The sequence below is a fragment of the Xylocopa sonorina genome, chromosome 15, assembly GCF_050948175.1.
Source record: "Xylocopa sonorina isolate GNS202 chromosome 15, iyXylSono1_principal, whole genome shotgun sequence".
Lineage (NCBI taxonomy): Eukaryota > Metazoa > Arthropoda > Insecta > Hymenoptera > Apidae > Xylocopa > Xylocopa sonorina.
In genome coordinates this window covers 6,520,018-6,541,145 of record NC_135207.1, presented here as the reverse complement: position 1 = coordinate 6,541,145, position 21,128 = coordinate 6,520,018, and the positions used below count along the sequence as shown (strand labels likewise).

Here is a 21,128-nt window from a genome sequence, read left to right as displayed (position 1 = left end):
AAGATGTGAAATTTCGAAGGAGAAACCGCGCGTTCATCAGCCATCTTCCCGCGATCTTCCGTCACACCGTGTCGCTTCGTTGCTTCTTCGTTTTCGAGCGCGAGAAGATTCTTTGGAATCGCTGATGATCGTTAACCCCTTCGCGAACTAAATGGCTATGGCGGTCAAGCTCGGTCTGCGTTCATTCGATCGAACGACAAGCTTCTCTTTTTCTCTTTTCGTTTCGTTTTCAGAGAAATTACCGTTATTTACGAACATCGATATTTATTGCGTAAAGCGGGTCCGCGAACGGGTTAATCGCTGTTATTGCGTTCTTCTCTCACCCCTTTATTACTTTGACAAAAAGGCACGCCGTAAGTGATGGCCGTTTCGCCTTAGACGACTACTTATTATTTCCTTCTACTACTCTCCCGTGATTCCATCACAAAAAACTTGGTAAAAAAACTAAGAAGATAGAACGAACGGCCTCGGAGGACCCGTTTTCTACCCTCTCGCATCCTTCCTTCTCTCTTCTTCTCGGCGAGATGGATAACCGAAGCGAATAAAAGTTAAACAAGTCAAATAGACGAACGCTAAGAGTTCTCTTAGAGCTTGATTAGCTTCGAAGCAAGAGAAAACAGAGCACGACGACTTATCTTTCTACGCTACTACGTTTAAAAAGAGAAATAAATATATGGGTGAAAAAAAAGAAAAAGGGAAAAGAAAATGTCAAGTCATGTGCCGAAAAGTCGCGCGTCAAAGGAGGGGAAGAAATGCGCGGAAAGATGTTTTCGATTCGCGGGGAACGTCGATCGATCGTGATTCGAAATGGGAACTGCGAGGGGACGCGCGATTAAAAATCCGAAAAGAATGGAGAAAAGGCAACGATCGTATCGAACGAACGAGAGGTTTCTTCCCTTCGTTTGAACCAATTGTTCCAATTACCCTATATGGATATATATATATATATATATGTATATATTATTACAATATATGTACGCGCACCTAAAAATAGCGGATCAATTTCTGTACTTCCGTCGAATTGCAATCTCCCGACGACGAATCGTTTCGAGTTCGTCCATTACACTACTACGATTAATCCTATCTCTCGCAATTAAACGAGCTCGCAGCTACGGAGGATCACAACACGTATCTTTTGCTCTCTCTCTCTCTCTCTCTCTCTATCTTTGTACGTTTTCCGCTCGAAAATAAGAAAAGCTTCCCTTAACGTTCGTTCATTTCTCTACCAATTTTAACGGTCAATTGCACGATTAAAGTAAACAAAACTGCTCGAAATTTGAACGATGTCGAATTCTTTCGAAACTCATCACTCGAACGTTAAACATTTCCGAACATTTGAACTTTCGATCGACGTGAATACGTAAATAAAATGTGGAAAGAAGGAAGCTGGCAAACTTGAACAAAATTCGTCCGTTCGGTCGAAGGAAACCACTCGACAGCGCGATTATTGCTTGAAAACTCGCCCGAAAACCCGTTCAACTCCTCGATCACGATAATCCTTTGTACTGTTCGCAAAAGTGTTGCGACACTCCGGGAGAAAACTTCTTTTTCGTTTCTTTTTCTTCTTTTTTTTTCTTTACAGCGATTCCTTGCATAATGGCACAACGGTAACGCTGGACGATTCTGTTACCACTTGCTTCTTCGATTCCGAAACGAGAGACCAAAAAGTATACGATCTTCGTTATCTACCTCACGTACGACGAATGGAAGATGGAAAAAGAAAAAAATGTTGTCAAGTGTTCCTTTCTAAATGCAAATCGGCATCGCACGTGGTAACACAATCGAAACATACGCACACGTATTACACGTGTATGTGTTCGTGTTTCGTATAGATCTGCGAGTAACACGCAGCGTGCATAAGTTACGAGGGCATACTGGACAAGACTAGATGCACATATGACGAAACGACGGTCCCAAAGGAACACGCGACAAAAAAAAAAAAAAAAAAAAAAAAAAGAAATGTTGTTGGAACCAAGGGGAACGCGCAGTCTCCGTCTTAAACCCTATGAAAAGAAACACGTACGATGGCTACAAAAAGTATTGTGGTACGGATCGTGCGTCTGTGTCTCTTTGCGTGATTTTCTGTCGTCGGATATAGTGCGCTTCGAGCGTAAAAATTTGGTCTTGCTGGACACGATCGAGAAGCGCCTAATTTAAAATGGCTGATGTAACTGTAAAAAATGCGGCCCGAATACCTTTTGCGGCCATCGTAAATGAGAAAGATTCGGGACTATTTGCACCGCGTACTAAAAGTCGGAACGAAGTTCCCTTCCGGTAATCTTCCGATGAGAAAACGCGCGCGGCTGAATCGTGTGTCGAAACGCGAGAAACGAAGGCCTCTGAACGCAGTGATTTCAACGCTGGCAACTGCTCTAGGCTCTACTCTATTTTGTACAACCTCGAAACGATAAATCATGGTTCCTCCGTCTTTAACGACAACGGTTGCCATATCTGGTTAGAAGATTGACCGCGATCGATCGGATGGCGATATCGAAGAATTCCGCAAGCTCCGCGTTTTGTCCGATGGAAAACGTGTATGGAACTGGAAAAATTTGTTCTACAGCACCTTAGAAAGTTCGTAAATTCCCGCGGATGCGCACTTGAGAAACTTGCATTTACGTATATACTATACAGAAAGCACTTTTTCTTATCCTAATTGCTATCCCTCCTCTCGCCCTCTCATCGTGGACGCATTCGACACATTCGTCCCATCCGAAAGATAAGCTCTTATCCTACGTTTAGTTTCTTTTTTTTTTTCTTTTTTCTTTTTAGTCGTTACTCTGCGCGCGAATACGTGCGTAAAATAGCGGTGCTCCTCGAACGAAGCACGTGTTTCTGTTTTTTGATTTGACGAACGAATCGTACTTTGGTTCGCTCGAAGAGGAGAAATCGAGACACGTTTCCGCGTCGACGATCAGGCGACGATTGCCACGAAACCCCTGGCCCGCGAGAGGATCCCCCGGATCCTCCGAAAAATCGCGAGCTCGACGATTCTTAATCGCTATACAAGAGTTAAAGCGCACCGTGTGTTCAAAATGAGGGTACAAAATGAGTGGTGGTGGGGGATCGAGTGTTACGCAAAGTATGCAACGAGGTATTATCATTTCGCGGCAGAGGGAAAAGAACAATCGATAATGAATGTACAGTACGATCGGAAAGATTTCTAAAAGAAAGGAAACAGCCAGGAGATTCGAATCTCCCGCCGGTACTCGCGATTCTCCAAAATGGCCGCGCAGCTGGGTCCCACTCTTCTCTGCGAAATCCCACCCACTCTCTCCTTTTCCTCCATCCTTGTCTACTCGTTCCGCGCTCTTCGCTCCTCTTCATCATCGCCGATGCACTCTCTCTCTCTCTCTCTCTCTCTCTCTGCTTCCTCCTCCACCGTCGTCACTGTCCTTCCCCGATGGCTCCACTCTTCCACGCGCCATCGTTCTCCGACACGCAAAGCGTTTCACGCGTACGTGTGCACGGGAAACGTAAGCAGCAACACCACAGAGACGCGTTGCTTTCGACGAACGTTATCCAATTATCCCGTGTCCTTTTCTTCGAATAGCGAAAATAGGGGAAATATGGAAAGGAAAGGAAAAGAAAAAAAGAAAAGAAGGAAAAAGAGGCATCTCTGTCTGTCTGTCTGTCTGTTTCGCGGCCGGCACGTCAAGGCACTCCTTTCTTCTCGTCTCCAGGCTTGTCACGATCATCACCGTGTCCCCTTTCCGCGAGAGCAACGAGGCACGCGGGAAATCGGAAACGACGTAATCCAACGTGAACCAGCAACGACGACCACGTCGATATCCCGTGGCAGGAGCTCGTTCGTCCTCCTGTTGCTCCTGACGAGCAAACGGATCGGGTAACGGGGAACGTGGTCGCGTTCGTATAAATGGCCACAGGCACCATCAGACGAAACAATACACGTCGGAGAGTCCCGTCGTCCGGTGCCGTCGGCTCAGAACTGACCCGAGACGGTCATTATCTGGCAACCAGAATGCACGTGGTCCATCACCTGCTCCTTGAGCCGGCACACGTGCTCCTTGAGCCTGTGCACCACGGCGCTAAGTTCGTTGTTTTCGCCCTTCAGCTGCTTCACCTTGTCCTCTAGCCTGGAGATACGCTCGAGCTTACGCCTGCGACACTTGGACGCGGCCACGCGGTTCCTCTGACGTTTCCGCTCGAGCTTGATCTTCTCCTGATTCTCCATGTCGATGGGCGACATCGGCGGCGAGCTGGACACGCTTGGCACCGTCTGCGGCTCGTCCTTAATCTGCACCGCGGGCAAGCTGACCGAGGACTCCGTGCTCTGCACGCTATTGGGCGGCTCCAAGGTCGTGTACGTGGCTCCTCGGACGCTGCTAGGCTCCTGCGAGTTGTCATTGTATTGCAACACGTTCAGGGCCTCGACGAAACCGCGTACGTACGACTCCTGCGCCTCCGTTACCACCTTGGGGAACAGGATTTGCGTGGGCGTCGGTGGGTTCGTGACCAGATTGTCCTGTTGGGAAATGATCAGCTTCTCCAGCTCGGGTGAGCCCAGTTTGAGCATGTTCAGGTCCGGGGAGCTCAGTATCGGTATCACGTTGTTCAACGCCGGTGACAACGGTCCTAGTCTCGGCCTCTTCCCCGGCGGTCCCTGCCGTTGGAATCCGTTCAGGTCCAGCGTCAAGTTGCGCTTCAACTGGCCCACGTTGTTCTCGCGATTCACGGCGCCGTAGACGCTCGTGTCCTCGTAGAACGTCTGCTCCATCGTCGAACTTCGCACCATCGATACCGTGGGACTGGCTTCGTCGGTCCCAATCGAAAGTTCACAGGCCGTCGAAACGAGCCGGCCGCTCGACTAGAACGGTACGACACCGTGTGTATCAAGCAGACCCCGTCGCTTGATACACTCGCACGCACACCCACCAACGAAAACCACTGCCACTACGACCGACCTGGTTCAACTGTCAACACAACAATGACTCACGACACGCAATCCGACGAACGTGGTGTCCTCTGCGCGTGTGCACTTCTAGAACAGTCTGCAACGTAACGCCGTATGCGGATATCGCTCGGCCAGCACGGCACGATGTCTCGACAACTTGTGAACACCCAACTAAACGTACAGCCTTATATCCCGTGACTCACATCCGCTAAAAATAGCACGGTCGTCACCGATTCGAATCCCGATTGGCTACCGCTGGCGTCATTTCACGATCGCCATTGGTCGAGCAATCGGCGCTCTACTAGGAAATGGCCGACGCGTGCGCAGTCCTCTCCGTGGAGGGAGAGTTTGAACGGCGGTCGGTACGCGCGTTAAAGACGCGACGACTTTTACTCGTTCGAATCCAACGTTATTTTCGAGGCCCGATAATAGCGGTGCTCTATCGTATCGCGTAAACGATACCACCACGTTAATTGAACTGCGAAAATACCGCTCTTCCTTCCTTCCTTCCTTCCTTCCTTCCCTCCACCGGGCTTTCTTCTAAATACCATTTTTCCTTTCTTTCCTCTTTTTTTCTTTCCAACTTTACTATTCCACTCCCACGCGACGCGCGTCGCGAGACCACCGGCTTATTTCGCGTTCCGCTTTGTATGTAACGTAGCCATCACGCGTTAAGCGTAAATTCAATATCTTCTCGATTCTTCTTTTCCTGCGAACGACGGAGCATTTATTTGTCACCAACGAATGGCTCGAGATTGTAAAGGAATTGGCAATCTTGTTGTTCCGCGCTTTACTGTCTCGACTGCACGCAATTATACTTACTTGCGAATGCTAACCATCCATTACATAAACCCGTATCAAACCAGCTAGCTACGAGTCAATACACCAATCACGATTGTTTCGCGCTATCTCGCATTCACCGCGTAACGTTTGTAATTGACTAGTAGTCGTATCTTGGGTAAAACGTTCCGCAATCTTAATTGATGCTAATTCATTGGAATTCTACGACTCGAGTTCGATGTTCGTGCATTTCCTTTTTTTTCCCCTCTCTTTTCAATAAATACTGTACTTTTCGAGCGTGCATATTGCAACTTTTGCAAAACAACATGCTGATAAATGTGCCATGTTTGCTATTCGTTTTTCTTCTCTCCTTTTCGAAGAGAATCGTAAATCAAACGGTATATTATTAATATTATATTATTAAGAACGGTGTACCCCTAGAAGTGTCTTACTTTTTACCCTCCTCCTCCGAGATGTCTGCCCGTGGGTCAGCGCAGGCAAAATGTTTACGTTCACGGGTGTCCGGTCTTTCGTTGATTCTCAGATAACGTGTTTACCAATTAGGCGGAGGATACTCGGAGGTATGCGAAAATAAAACTGAAAAAGATATTAACGACTGATGAACCTCTTTTTATTGCAACCGACACTCTATTTTCGAACAGAAAGAAGGAAAGAAAAGAAAAAACAAACGTTTCACGCGGAAGGCTATACAATAAATCGTGCAATAAAATGGGAAATATCGATTGGTTGGATAGTGTGATCATATATTTTAGTGCGAATAATAAAGGCTATCGTATTAGTATCTTGGGATAGCTATTTTTTTCTCTTCGTTTCTCTCCTGACGAATACGAAAACAGCTTTACAACATGTGACTATATCGGCTATGCAAATTAAGCGTTGACCTCAAGTTTAGACTTTTAGCAACAGAAAGTTCCGCGTGCGCACGCCAACGCGTTATGATTGCTATCAGGTAGCGATTCAATTAAATTTACGTGATTTCAATCGTTTCTTCGCGAGATGCTCAGTAATCAGGCGGAGTCATCGAATAAAATCAGACGTTGGTCGGCTGTCCATGTGAGCGAGGCAATACCAGATGTCTTTTTTTTTCCTTTTTTTTTTTCATTTGGAAATTAAACAAACATAATTAATTCCCACCTCCGCGGCAGCCTCTCTGTGTAAGCATGTCAGCCTGCGGGTATACGGAGAAGGTTAAATCCATTATACATAACACTTCTTGCTCGAGACCTAACTTTTTTATTTTACGCACCGAGGCGACCTCTCTGAACGCAACCAATAAAACCGATCGTTTTTAAATCGTTCCATCGATCGTTGAACTTGTCCCTTTTCAGAAATTACCGCGCATCTTTGGATCGTTGACCCAATGGCAAAATGGCATTGCGTAATTTGGCACTAGTTTGGAAATATTACGAAATATTTGAATTTAACGTACTACGCGTATACGTCGTGGGAGTAAAACAATAAAAAACCTTATACCTACCATCCACGTACGTAGATGCTGATCCACCAATATCATTTATTATTTAAGACTGGAGAAAAAGCTCAGCTTCGCTTAAAATGCAAATTTCTTCGAAGGAATTCTTCTCGTTTCGACACTCACGAATCCGTTACGCCTTTCATTCGCGATTCCGTTCAACTACCGAGAGTCGATTTCGATTATCGAGGTTGAACGACATTTCGATTTCGTGATGATCGAGACAATCGATCGCCGATAGGGGAGAGTGATGAATTCAAAGGCAAGCTCTGGTGAGATACGGAAGGGAGCTGAAATTCTCAAAATTGTCTTTATTCGATAAAGTATTAAGGTAAGAGTACAAAAAGTAACACACATGTATGAACAGTATTACGAGGAAGCCAAAATCATCGAAGCTATGACTATGTCAAGACATACCGATATCCTGTAAGTAATTAACAATCATTGACCTAATAAAAATGTGCGCAACGATGGAAGCGAACACGGTTCGAAGTGGCATTTTCTTGGGAAGAGGAGCGTCTTTGCAACGAAATTCATCGTATGCATCAGTAATTTATTTACATACACGGGTTAGAAATTGAATAATCTGTTTCATGATCGTCCATCAACTATCGTCGAATGTCGCACACGCTCGATGATTAATTCCGTCGTAATTTCCTGAAACGAGAGTTAACAAAATCGTTCAACGAAATGCGTGCGAAACATTTTGAATATAGTAGATACTCACATCCTCAAGTTAGGTTGAACAAAAGTAGTTGGAGCTCGTTTCCGTCTAGGACGATTCGACGTGTACTGACTATTTGAACTTGCGTTACTGTCCGAGTCGCTTAAATTGTTCGCGTGTAAAGAGCTTCTGTATATATGTAAATACTTATATTACATTTCGTAAAAATAAAACTTTAAGGATACAAATGGTTGTTCTTATCGAATGGAAAATGTTACGAATTTGAAATTGATCAGTATTTCATAGACTTACAAAGACTGATTGAACTCGCGAGACTCTGATTCGTTCATTTTTGGCGAAGGTGTCCTGGATTTAACTTCAGTTTCGTCCAACTTCTCTAACACCACTTTAGCGGCACTTGGATCCTTTACCGATCTGTTTTTCCTTTTCTTCTGACTATTCTTTTTCTTGAACGGTGGCGTGTCATCGAAATCAGCGGATTCCCTTAACGTTGACTTGTTCGATTTTCTTTTCCGCTGCAAATACTCCGACCTTTTATTAGCCATAGGTGTCGATTCGTTATCGTTGTAATCGTTGTTGATGAGCAGTGGCAGTTTTACAGTGGATTGATTAAATGTAGATTCATTCAAAGTGTTATGCGAGGCGGATGGTACCGGGCAAATTTGTGATATCTTTCGAAGGGTACTTGTTACTTCCGGCTCTGCCTCGACTGTAGCCATTGGTTTCAGCACAGATTGTTCCAATACCGGGAGTATCAAATCATTTATGTCGAAATGCAAGTTACGCGGCTTCTGTTGGAACATCAGAGTGTAATCATCCAGGTCTTCGTTCTCAAAACAACCTCGTCTTTGCGTGACAAAGCTCACTACTTCCGCTGCAACAGGGCTATCCTCGTCGTTGCATACATTCTCATTGGTATCTGTTGTCGCATTAGAAACGGTATCGTTAGTCTCAGTCTGCTGAAGCATACTGGACTCATTCCGATCGTTCATCTCTTTAGTCTTTTTACAACCGTTAACGCGACTCGACGTTGGCAGTGATGAGATTTGTTGTCTCGTTCTTCTTTCGTCATCGGATGCGTCGCTCGAGTCCGTCGTTTTCAGTGTCATGCTCATATTATCATCGTTTGAAGCATCTACATCGTCAGTCTTTTTCTCTTTGCTTGCGAAAGAAGGCACGACTCGAGAATTATCGAACAACCAACTTGGTCCTTCCAGAGGATCTTCGTAATGCGGCGTACAATATTTTCGCGCACTAACATTTCTCCTCTCGTGTTGTTTCGTGGTATTCAACTCCTTATGAAGTCGCTTGCTTTTAATTCCGTTCATTTTACTTCTATCGTTGTCGTTTTTAAATCCATCGGAAGGTGGTGTGTCCGGTACAACTGTCTGTTCTTTTCGATTCGCATCATCGCTACTTTCCGGACTGCTATTTTCTTGATTGTTTTGACTTTCTGTCAACTGTATGTAGCAAAGAATAATAATAATAAATTAATGTGAAAATAAATTCTATTAAACGAACTAAAGTTTACTTTACGATGGCCACACAAACCATTCGAATGTTAATGCTTTGAGAATTTTGTAGTAATTTCGACACGTCGTTAAGCTTTACTCTAGGGCTCCTTATGGTTTCAAAACGTTCAATACTAGATCGAGATACGCTATTTCTTGATAATCTTGCTTTTGATTGCGAAAGCCTTCCTGATATTCTACCAGAATATCTGTTACTTCTCTCGCTCAATCTTCGTTCCTGTTCATCTGAGAATGTAATTTATTGAAATACGTAATTAATTTATGCGAAATAAACTGTTGCGAAGAATCAGAATCGTTAAAGGAACGCACCAGCATTATCTCTTGGCGAAGTAACGGCCAACCTTTCGGGCATTCTACACACACGACCATTATTCTGTAATATTTGTTCAGTTTGAATGGGATTTAATTTTGTAGAGATCTCTGCTAAACTTAGGAGGAAGTATTCGCTCGGTAAAAATGTTCGTAAACGTTTCTACTCACGCTTCGGCGTTGTCTCGCAGGAACCGAATTATTCAACTCCTGATTTCTTGGTGGTGTCGACACCTCCGGTATTATACTTAAGTTTGACGAATTATTAATATGTCTCATGTTTACTCTACTTAAATTAATCGTAGGTTTTGTAATGGTGTGACCGCTCACCATAGGCTTCACCACTCCTCTAGTAGGTGATCTCAAAGACAATCTTCTCATTGAGTCCCTCCCTGTAACAATTGTCTCTCTCATAAAAACATTATAATAATATCATAAAATAATACGACTTACGAAAAAGTGGGAAGAAAATGTTATTATTATTAAAACATATATTGCATAAAATATGTAAAAATTCTTACTTCCAACGGAGCTACAGGACATCCGCATATTTGTGGGAACGGATCGTATAAATTCTTGGCAACACGAAATTGTGTTCGTTAAATAGCCAGTTATCGCTACTAACATTTGAAGCATCTCCTTCGAATTGTTCAAAATATTTGATATTACAGTCTAAAATATCATTTGTTAAAATATCGATTGCAATAAATTCATATATCTCTCTGCATGCTATAGTGAACTTTACTTACATCGCGTTTATTACGAGCTGCGGTTAAATCTTGTACTTCTGAGAGTAAATTAATATTTTGCGAAAATAACAATTGACTTTCTTGTTTCTCCTTAGACAAAGCTTTCGCTAATGTGTTATTGTTTGACTGTAATTCTTTACATACTATAATAATTGAATCGATCTAATTAGTACTAAACATATATATTAACGAATGCGAGTAACGCAACTTTTTCAAAAACTTACGCAGTTTGCAAGATTTAATTACAGGGTAGTTTCTTAGAAAATGTCTTTTTTTAACGAGCAGCCTGCTCTGCGATCTTCTGATTTTCATGTGCCTTGGTAATTGAGGCATTTTCCATTTACTTGTCGATCTCCTCTAAAATAAAAGTAAGAAAATCTAAAAACTGATAAATTTATAACCAAAATACTACCGACTTTTGATGGACTGTTTCAACTAGCTTTTTGATTAACTTTTTAATTAGTAGAGCAAGTTGAAACATTTATCTCCTGTGTGTTATCGCGCACAAATATTTAAGAAACGAGAATTTAAAGTGAGAAAAAGATAGCTAATGCCAGCGCATCTCAAATTATAGGTTATTAAAGACACAGTATTTCATGTTGACATATTTATTTCAATACAAGTGGTGACATTAACAAAACTCAAGCATACAGGGATAAAGTGATGAGTTCTGAAATTCGTATAAAACGCAAGGAATTTAAGAAAACGGTAAATCGGTGTAATTTCGATACGTACCTCTAGACAAAATTAAACTTCCTTAAACCTTTCGATTTATAAATAGTTGGTTGGCAATATGCTTCTCTTTAACTTGATATTAAATTATTTGACTTATTTTATGGAGCAGTGCAAGACATATATACTCGCGTCACTAATTTCGCATTAAGTGTAGCAATAGATTTCCGCCATGATGAAAGTAAACCAATTCTTACAAACTTCGTAATTCGTAACAGCTAGTTCAAGTTAGAGATCCTCTAATCACCAGAACCTCGAAATAACGTCCTCCGCTTTGATAGGTGCCATTATTTTCTCTAAAAATTAGTATATCCGATATACCGACTATCCAACATACTTCTCTTTAAGGCTTCCAGAAAAAAAAGATGTATCGAATAAAAATACGCGCACTCGCGTGTCCAAATAACGATTAGTTAATAATTAATAAAAACGATTAGTTTCTATTAAATAATTAGAAACGTATCGTTTTTGCGTACGGTTTATGTTTGTTGATTTACATTGTTTTGTTGAAAATATTGAAAATGATTATCTTTGGTGAACGAACTTTCTTAAACTTTAACAACAGTCTACAGTGAATTCTTTGCAAGCCAAATCTAATTAGTATAATAGTTTTTATTAGATTTGTTTAGCAGAGAAATTTCATCTAGGGTTTCCCGATCGTATTTTCCAATCAAATTTTCTCATCGATTCTTTGGTTTAATATCGGCCGGAAATATATGTCAGATTTAAAATGAAAACGATTCCGATTCCGATTCCGATTCCGATGATGATATGATGTTGTAAGAGAGTTTTGAAGAAAATGATCCGATGAATTACCGTAACGATTCGAAATGCCGCTGAGAGGGAACGTATACCGTGTAACAAACACACTTGTTATCTGTCCACGTCAGTTTCTAACATAACCTCGAATCTCGTAATCCGGTATACCGTCTCGCCGATGAACAAGATAATCGCGTACATGTTAATTTTTCTATACATACCTTAACATAAGCAAGGTATTTCCAGTATAACCTACTCTTCGTTTTATCTGATCACTTTTGTAACTCGTAATTTCGTAATACAGTAATACGGTACAACAATAGTATAGGGTGTCATTTATTTTCGGGTTACTTTGCGTAATATATACGGGTGCATTTATTACAGATCACTGCAAAATGAATTGGACTTTTTGGCTTTTCATAATCGGATCTCTTAGTTGTAAATACACAGATGCTCAACAGCAAAGAGTTCCACCGGTTGTATCACCTCAACATTATCAACAAGTAAGTTATACGCTTGGAGCAATCAAACATATGGTTGCTGTTGTGCTGCAGCCTAATACTACTCATCGTTTCCTCGGTCCGTCTGTCAGTCACCGCTATTAAAGGATTAATCAAACATATGTCTTTAACCTGTATAGGGAAATATGTTTCTAATCATTCATTGATTAATATATCGGTAAATTCTGTTTTCTTTTTAGCCTGTTCAACAAGTACGTCATATGCCACAACAAATTCCGCAACAACAGGTAGCATTAATATTGTAATACCAGAAAAGTAGTATTACTCACCAATAACTACTGATTAGTAGAGATCTTAATATTCGATTGGTGCATATAAAATGAATGCGAAGAACAGATTAAAAGTATTCTAAAATTCTTATATAAGTATTCTAAAAAAAACTTGGAGAATTCTCTCAGAATCTCTGAAATGAAAATAAGTCATTTTTAGCAAATACTGTTTTCGAACGAAAAAACTACAAGGGTAGCATACGAACGATTATTTCATCAATTTGAATTTGAATTAATGAAACTTGGTAATTATTAGGAAAGGTACATATAATCATTTCCCATACAAGCTAGCTTGTCGTTACAGTTTTGTTTGCGAAGGTGGGCATTTCATGTGCATCAATTTAATTCATACGTTGCTTCATATTATATCGCACGTAATACACACTTGAACCAGTTTAAATTGTTTGGAAATCGGTAACACCATCGCCATAGTTACGCGTAAATTTATAAAGTTCCAGCAAGCACAGGTACCTATGCAGCAACAAGTTCCGGTTCAACAAGTACCTGTGCAGCAACAGCCTATGCATCATCAGGTACCTGTGCAACAAGGACACGGACACGAACATCCTCAACAGATACTTAATGCTGCCAATATAGCTCATGAAAAAGCGTATGTTACATAAATTAAAATAATAATAACAAGCGTGTTCTCTGCAGATCGATGACTGCAAATTTGTGTTTATTATCACATCGGAAAATCTTTTTCAGACATATCGCAGAGCACTTGGAGGTTCCAATAGACACTAGTAAAATGACAGAGCAGGAATTACAATTTCATTATTTCAAAATGCACGACGCGGACAACAACAATAAGTTGGATGGTTGTGAACTTATAAAATCCTTAATTCATTGGCATAGTATGTATTAATTAACTGTCTTTGTTCCGGCAACGAAATATCTTTGTTTCGGATTTCCGCATTGCAAGTATCAAGTAGTAATTTTTACCAGAAGAGTATAATCAATTATTTTGTACGCAGAACAAGGGAACAAAGAACTAGGTGGGCCAAATCCTGAAGAGAAATTATTCAACGACGACGAGTTGATCACTTTGATAGATCCAATACTTTCTATGGACGATAGTAATAATGACGGTTATATCGATTATCCTGAGTTTATAAAAGCACAGCAAAACACAGTCGCTGCCGGGCGACAATAGTCATATTTTAAAAATACAATCCATCAAACGATATCACTTATTTTACTTTGAACAAACATGAAGTTCCGTTTACTATTAAAATCGCAATTTTCACTTATTATCATTACAACATCGGTAATGTTGCAGAACACTACTTTCGCATACGGTTGAAATTATTTTTATTTTGTTTATCTATTTTCAAATAAAAAAATAATGGAAAACATTTTTTTTTTTTTAATTAATATATGTAGATTCTTTATGTTTTACGAACGTATAAATTTATTCCACTTATTCTCAATTGTGCCACATTCGTATCTGATAAAACAATACTGTCCATTTTATATGCAAGGTAATTGGGGTACTAATTGAATATGGTAATTATTATATACGTGCAACTTATAATATATGCCATCTCTATCTACTATATCTTGTAAAAAGGAAGGTTCTCGATCATTATAAATGAACACGATTCAATTTGCTCTGACAGAGTTTGGTATTCTTGTTATACATTAAAAATAATTGGTTTTTAATAAAGACAAGACTGTATTTAAAGAGTAACTATTTTTTAAGATAAACTTATACTTATGATTAATAATATTCGATTGTATATAAAAGGATCTTGAAACAAATGCTTTCTTTGATATAGATAAAAGATTTTGAAAATTTTGAGTAGTTTATTTTGTTTTACTGATATATCCATATAGTTGAGTAAGCAAAGTGTTGTGATAATGTAAATTCTTCCATCGTTTTCTTCATATTTTATGTACAAGTTGTTGCGTTTGGTTTCAAACTGATAGTATTGCAACATTTGGAAACAAAGCGATATCGAAAAAGTTTATGCACACAACACAACTGTATCCAATAGCATAAATCAATCGAATTTACGTACATGCATGTACTCTACATTTGGAGACGTATACATTCAGGTAAAATTAATGAGAATGATCTCGTTATAAACTAATGATTATCGTAATTTACGATATATTAGGAAATACTTGGGTACATAACTTTTTGATACAATTAAGATACAAAAACAACAGAGTATATAACAATTTTCATTTTTTAGAATAGATAGTTTTAATCTTGGAAACAATGATTTCGTTACCAAGCATAATATCATATATATGCTTATATGTATCATACGGTTGTAAAAGTTATGTATAAATATAATTTTATTACAAATCGTTAGTCCTCCATTTCTTCAAGTAAGGCTGCTGCACGAATTAGAAATATATCGCGTGGATATTCTTGTATCGCGAGGTACCGCATCACGGTAAATCGACCGATAATCCACCTCAAATTATAAAGCAAAGCTTTTTTTTTTTTTTTTTCTTTTACCGCGACTTATCTTACAGCTTATTCTATTCGAACATTTTATACTTTTTCATCTGTATTGTCAACATTTTTCAAAAATGAAATTATTACGCAAATTAAGAGAAATACCACTTAGAAAAATGTGTTACTCGAGCAAAAATTTATTTTACGAGACACTCATCGTGTCCGTCGTCAATATATTTAAAACAGTATACATTTGCAAATTTCGTACAATTATTTTTACGCAAAATGATGAATGTTATATGTACATTTACGTACATATAAATTGAAACATAATTTCGTGAAATTCGTTTTTGTATTATCTAAAATGGTATGAAAATATGTGGCTAGACTTGTTTAACTAAAGAAATTCGTACTCACTTAAAGATACATTCCGTTTACCAAATAATCCGCATCGTGAGCGTATGGTCCGTGACGTCTTCCGCGTCTTCGGACAACTCGCAATCGGCATGCTATTAACGTGGCTGTGATAGCCGTTATCGTAAGTCCCAGAGCCAACGATATAACCGCTCCCCTGGGTTTTAAAACTTCGTTTTCGTTCGCTTGTTTCAAATGTTCTGCGACTAAGGTATTTCTTCCGTGTTCTCTGTGATCTTTGATAACTATTACGCTTTTATGTTCTACGAGTAGACAAAAATATTCGAATAAGTAGAACAAATTACTAAATATCGACGATCTATGTCAAATGCAACACATTTATAAAAAAAAACTCGTGCTTTTTGGTTAGTTTAATATTCTATTCTCTCGGTATAGAAAATATATTTGTTGATAGAGATTACCATATTTTGTGTTAATTGCAAATACAACACAGCAAATAAGAGAGAGAAAGATGTATAAAAAAAAGCTGTAAGAAAGAGCGAGACAGATGCTACCGACTCTACTCTAGAACCCGTGGCGCCATCTCTGTGAAAAGTGCTCAAACCGCTCGCACATCGTTATCGGCAGCGAAGTGAACTACCGAAGCACTGGCGCCATCTGTCGGAGAAGTGCCGAAACTAGTCGGCAATTAGTTTCAGTACTCTCATCGGAGATGGCGCCAGTAGTTCTTATAGGTAGTTCACTTCGCTGCCGATAACGCTGAGCGACCAGTTTCACCACTTTTCACAGAGATGGCGCCACGGGTTCTACAGCAGAGTAGGGATAATCTATCTCACTCTTTCTTATAGCTTCCTTATATATATATATATATATATATATATCTTTCTCTCTCTTACCTCTGAAGTGGAAAATATAGAATAAATTAGAACAAAACTTGCGCCGCGTGACATATATATTTATATTATTTACATTATTAGTAAATAATAAATACTATGTATCGTGGAATTTTAATAGAACTGCGTAGCATCAGAACCATCGACGAGTGCGAACGTGATCGCTGTGGAAGTGTCACGCGGCGCAAGTAACCTCACAGTGTCGGGGTAGTTAGGGCAATAATAGTAACTTTACCTTTTGATTCCTTTGTTTGAATATGACTAAGTTTCGGAGTTTCGGTTCTTAGTGTATTTTGTTTGCTAATCTGGCTAACTTCTTTTTCATGCACCATGCGTGTGTCCTCTTTCTGAATGACCTTTTCGGTTTCTTTGCTCAGTTGTGGCACATCTTTCTGCTCGTGCGAGGTCTAAAATAACAATATATATATATGTGCTATATTGCGATAAAACTTAACATTGTAGAATAAACTTACGTCACAAGGCGGTGTCGTAATAACAGGTTTTTCTATTTCGGTTATTTGTTTTCGCTGCACATTTGATATCGGTGATGGAGACGGAGGTGGATCAATCTGATTACTTTGCCACGAACCTCTGTTTGGTAATGCAAAATGTGAGGTGTACGGATGTTTTACATCCAAATACGCCCTATTAAAAGTGAAACATAATTAATTATTTTCTAATCAAGTTCATCACGATTATATATCTTACCCATCCGTCTCCTTTTCCCCTATAACGCTTGATCCCTTGTGACTGAAAATACGAGGTTGATCTTCTACGAATAAAAACAGTTATGTAAAAATGATATTCGTGTTTAAACGTATTAGGTGCATAAAAAAAAAAAAACACCTCTTGTCGTTACTCACGTTCGTAAGGATTTAAATTGTTTGGTTCGCGGAATGTATTGTAAACGTCTTTATTCTGATCGTACATGGACTGATAATCCCATTGATAACCAGGCCCGCCAAAGCCCTTACGCATTTGGGGTATTTCCATTTGCTGCGCCGGATATAGAAGCGATTGTTGTTGCGGAATCATTTGGTGAGATAAATTAGGTAGCTCCCAAGGATTAACTTGTTCTTGAACACGAGCGTAGAGTGGAGCAAGGGGTTTACGTTGATCGATCATTTGTTGATACTTTATAATATCAACGGGTAATGGTGGTTGGGGTCCTTGCATTATCGAAGTAGGAACTGTCGGCTTCTCTGTGGGACACACAAGTTCTGCCTCTTCGTCGGATCCATCCGCGCATTGTGGGATTCCATCGCACACGTTGTACACTGCTATACAATCTCCGGATGACCGACATTTGTATTGGTTCCTACTGCATTCTGAAACAATAAAATCAAATATACTTTGGTATCTCTTTGCCCTATAGGATTACGTGTGCATATTATAAACTTCATTTAAAATGAAAGTAAAAGCTCGAACCTTGTTTCATGAGCGGTGGAGATGTTGTCAATGAAAGCTTTGATGGCAATGTTGCAATTAATTTTATAGAAGATTCCGTGAATGAATATTCTGCTGTTGGCGGGTCTGCTAACTTTCTACGTACGAGGAAAAGAGAGAAAAGAAAATTCTAATATATACTATTAAAACCTTAGAAGTATTAAAAAAGGTATCGAGATCATTTACTTGAGAGATTTTAATTCGTGTTCCTGTTGAGAAATTCTAATTTCCTCTTCTAAGCGCGAATTTCTTTGCGTATTATAATTGGTGCGTGTCGCACTACTATAATTAGCGTGATTGGTAAAATTACATTTAAAGTCATGCAATGAGCCACATTGAAAAAGATAACAACTTCCAGGCTTCTGTATAACAAACAATTTTGGTTTATTAGGAATAGAGCATATAAATAAATGGTGTTCTACTGGGAAAAGCAAAATTTTTATTGTAAAAGAAAAAGTTTCTAATTAGTTTTTATATGTTTATTTTGAACAAAATAGTTCACATACCTTTTCTTCAAAAATAAATACGTCACAACTCTCTGTATCACAGCAGAATTTCAAACATTCTTCTCTGGAGTTAAATTCAAACTCCTGTAGAAACTTGGCTCCCATAGCCAGGGACTCCTGCGTTCGTATAATTTTGTCTTCGTAAATCTTAAAACTGTCGAGGCACATCTGATAATTATTTCTGAGGCTGGTGCGCTTTTCATTTTTCTTTGTCTCTAACGCACCACCGGATACGTATAACAAGATCGTAAAAAAATGGAAAAACACTTGCGAACCTTTGTAAAACATCATCCCTGTTGCCATTTATATACGTATGAAAAACGCGCATGCTTTTAAGCCCTTCGAGTTTGATCAATAATTTCAATGCGTTATCCGATTAAATTGGTTATTAGCTAGCCGTCGATAACGTTAAAATTATTAACTAAGACGCTAAACACGTCCGATCGAAGTAAACACTCAAGCCGAACTAAATGAATACCTCTTTGAAATGAATTTTATAATCATACCGCAAACTATACGAGGATCAAATTTCATTTTTCTTCGTTCGATTCATGACGGGACGGTATTTAGAAAAACTCTAAAGTAAACTAAAACAAACAATAAGTAATTTATTATTCTTAGATATTATAATATGTATGGATTATTAAAAGAGATGCGAATTAAGAAAGGGACATTGTACGTAATTTTCACTCTTTATTGTTTCTTTAATATGTCAACTAGAATTTTGCGTACACTTCTGTAGCCTAAGTACAATAACGGAAAATAATCTATCGATTCGTACAATTCTTATCTCTAGTCATTATATCTCTTATTCTAACTATGGAATGGTTCCGGTGTTTAGATATGTAACACTTTTTCCGAAATATTGAGTAAGTTTTTGGTTGCAATTTCAAAGGATCATTTAACTTTAATATTAATGTTGAACCATTTTTCCGAGGCATTTAAATTTGAAGAAAAATGCTACAGATCTAAAACACACTCACAGCTTATTATTAATGTATATGTCACACAACTTTATTCTACTTTAATCACACACCGTGTATAAAACTAGCAGAACTGTATAAATAATCCGTTTGATTTAGAATTGCACAGGGTAACAACCATTTAGAAAATTAATATTCTTGTTGATACGACGATCGGAGTTGTAAAGTTTGTAAAAATATACAATTGCACTTAGTTTTTCTTATACAGATATCTGCCCCCATTTAAATGGTGCCGTTATCTGATTTATATCAAACGTTATTTGGAATATATAAAATATTACAAACAAAAGTTTCGCATTCAAAATTTTACAAATATATTATCCTTTTTTTCCCATAGGCAAATCGATGGTGTATAATATTGACCTGCAACAATTTCTACGGATAAAGAACAAAAAATTTCGCAACTTTCAAGCTAACAAAAACCGATAAAATAAATGATATTATTGGTACAACAGAGAACTTGTTCTTTTCGTCTATAAAATTCTTTAAATTGAAAATATTTGAATCGGTGCGATCTTATTATGTTAATTTACTTTAATGGAAGTCGACACTTGAATCTTTGTTCAAAAACCACGCTGCTCGTCTAGATGAAGAATATACTAAATGCACTTTGTTTTCCCTTCGAAAATATCCTAGTTCAATTAACACGTTCGTCGGGCCGTTGAACCGGACAGTACCCCGCGAGTAAATCCGAAACTCGAGTCTATATACGATTGCAAATGTTCACTCATAAACACTCCAACCTAAAGAACTTTAATATCAGACGTTAAATCGTATTTATATTTATATATCCGATGCATTCGGTTTTTTACACGAATATCTTGCATCCGCAATTAAGACACTCGAGAAATGCTTTTTATACGATCGTAGGCTTTTGCGATGTACACCACACAATATTATATACCAAAACAGATACAATCTTCCATCGCACAATTTTTCATATTTATATAATAAAAAAATCTTGACATTTTTTACAATATACAAGTGATGTATGTTCACGTTACGTTACACGTGTAGAAGTAGGTAGTATTATGCATACTTAAATTCCGGATGCGTATAAATTTCTTAAAATTTAGGCACATAGAACACACAATGATATATCATAAAATATCAGTATAACGGTGCTACAATTACAAGAACATTTTACTTAATTTGTATACTATTATCGCATAGAATTTATTTTACACACACACGCAAATTTTGTTAAACTTACGCAGTAAAATTTAAGGCCAAGAAAAATTAGAAAATATAGATATATTTTACGTTCGTTATATGCAATGCTCACATTTTTAAATGTTCTTGATAACTGCAGCATACAGTTATACACGTACATTATACAAGAATATTACATATATATTTCTGTTCAATCTTATGTGACATGTATAATGTATAATAACACGATACGACAAATACTGTTGTAGGTGTATTTTAAGGCACTCGTGCGAATAAAATATGAAACAGTTAAAAATAAATTTATGACAAACAAAACATTAAGTGGAATAACAATTGATAAACTTATATATTTATGTGTATATATATATATATATATGTACGTATGTACGTATGTACGTATGTATGTATGTATGTATGTATGTATATATATATATATATATTATATTTCATCTATTTGGTTGCAAGTATTCAATGATAAAACTATAATTCCTCCGATAAAATTACTTTCGTACTACATTCTTTGGAATGTATAAACCAAGAGAAAGAAAATTATAGAATGATCATCAATATATAATCTGTAAACCCTGTATCAGTGT

At 38.5% G+C, this 21,128-nt stretch overlaps 4 protein-coding genes across 5 annotated transcripts; 1 reads left to right on the top strand and 3 right to left on the bottom strand.

Moving 5' to 3' along the window:
- Positions 1-3,044: 3,044 nt before the first annotated feature.
- Jra (Jun-related antigen) lies at positions 3,045-5,100 on the bottom strand. The gene has a single exon (XM_076907192.1). The coding sequence runs from the start codon at positions 4,754-4,756 to the stop codon at positions 3,944-3,946; it is 813 nt and encodes a 270-aa protein (XP_076763307.1). The 5' UTR covers positions 4,757-5,100; the 3' UTR covers positions 3,045-3,943.
- A 2,590-nt stretch (positions 5,101-7,690) lies between these two features.
- LOC143430813 (uncharacterized) lies at positions 7,691-11,436 on the bottom strand. The gene is made up of 10 exons (XM_076907241.1): positions 11,198-11,436; positions 10,687-10,819; positions 10,463-10,605; positions 10,235-10,385; positions 9,885-10,105; positions 9,714-9,777; positions 9,424-9,629; positions 8,164-9,332; positions 7,915-8,040; positions 7,691-7,844 (listed from the first exon to the last, which is right to left on the bottom strand). Exons 2-10 carry the CDS (start codon positions 10,793-10,795, stop codon positions 7,826-7,828), a joined length of 2,208 nt encoding a protein of 735 aa, XP_076763356.1. The 5' UTR covers positions 10,796-10,819; positions 11,198-11,436; the 3' UTR covers positions 7,691-7,825.
- Positions 11,437-12,084: 648 nt separating this feature from the next.
- LOC143430815 (lymphotoxin beta receptor inhibitor) lies at positions 12,085-14,299 on the top strand. Of its 2 annotated transcripts, XM_076907243.1 has the most exons (6): positions 12,085-12,189; positions 12,338-12,456; positions 12,654-12,701; positions 13,196-13,353; positions 13,452-13,600; positions 13,721-14,299. In XM_076907243.1, exons 2-6 carry the CDS (start codon positions 12,349-12,351, stop codon positions 13,897-13,899), a joined length of 642 nt encoding a protein of 213 aa, XP_076763358.1. In that variant the 5' UTR covers positions 12,085-12,189; positions 12,338-12,348; the 3' UTR covers positions 13,900-14,299. The 2 variants fall into 2 exon arrangements, with proteins under 2 accessions (XP_076763358.1, XP_076763359.1); XM_076907244.1 differs by lacking the exon at positions 12,654-12,701.
- Positions 14,300-15,503: 1,204 nt separating this feature from the next.
- On the bottom strand, positions 15,504-18,719 carry LOC143430816 (uncharacterized). Its single transcript, XM_076907245.1, has 8 exons — positions 18,377-18,719; positions 18,057-18,232; positions 17,853-17,968; positions 17,288-17,752; positions 17,133-17,196; positions 16,898-17,069; positions 16,660-16,831; positions 15,504-15,833 (listed from the first exon to the last, which is right to left on the bottom strand). The coding sequence occupies exons 1-8, from the start codon at positions 18,677-18,679 to the stop codon at positions 15,574-15,576; spliced, it is 1,728 nt and encodes a 575-aa protein (XP_076763360.1). The 5' UTR covers positions 18,680-18,719; the 3' UTR covers positions 15,504-15,573.
- Positions 18,720-21,128: the final 2,409 nt, after the last annotated feature.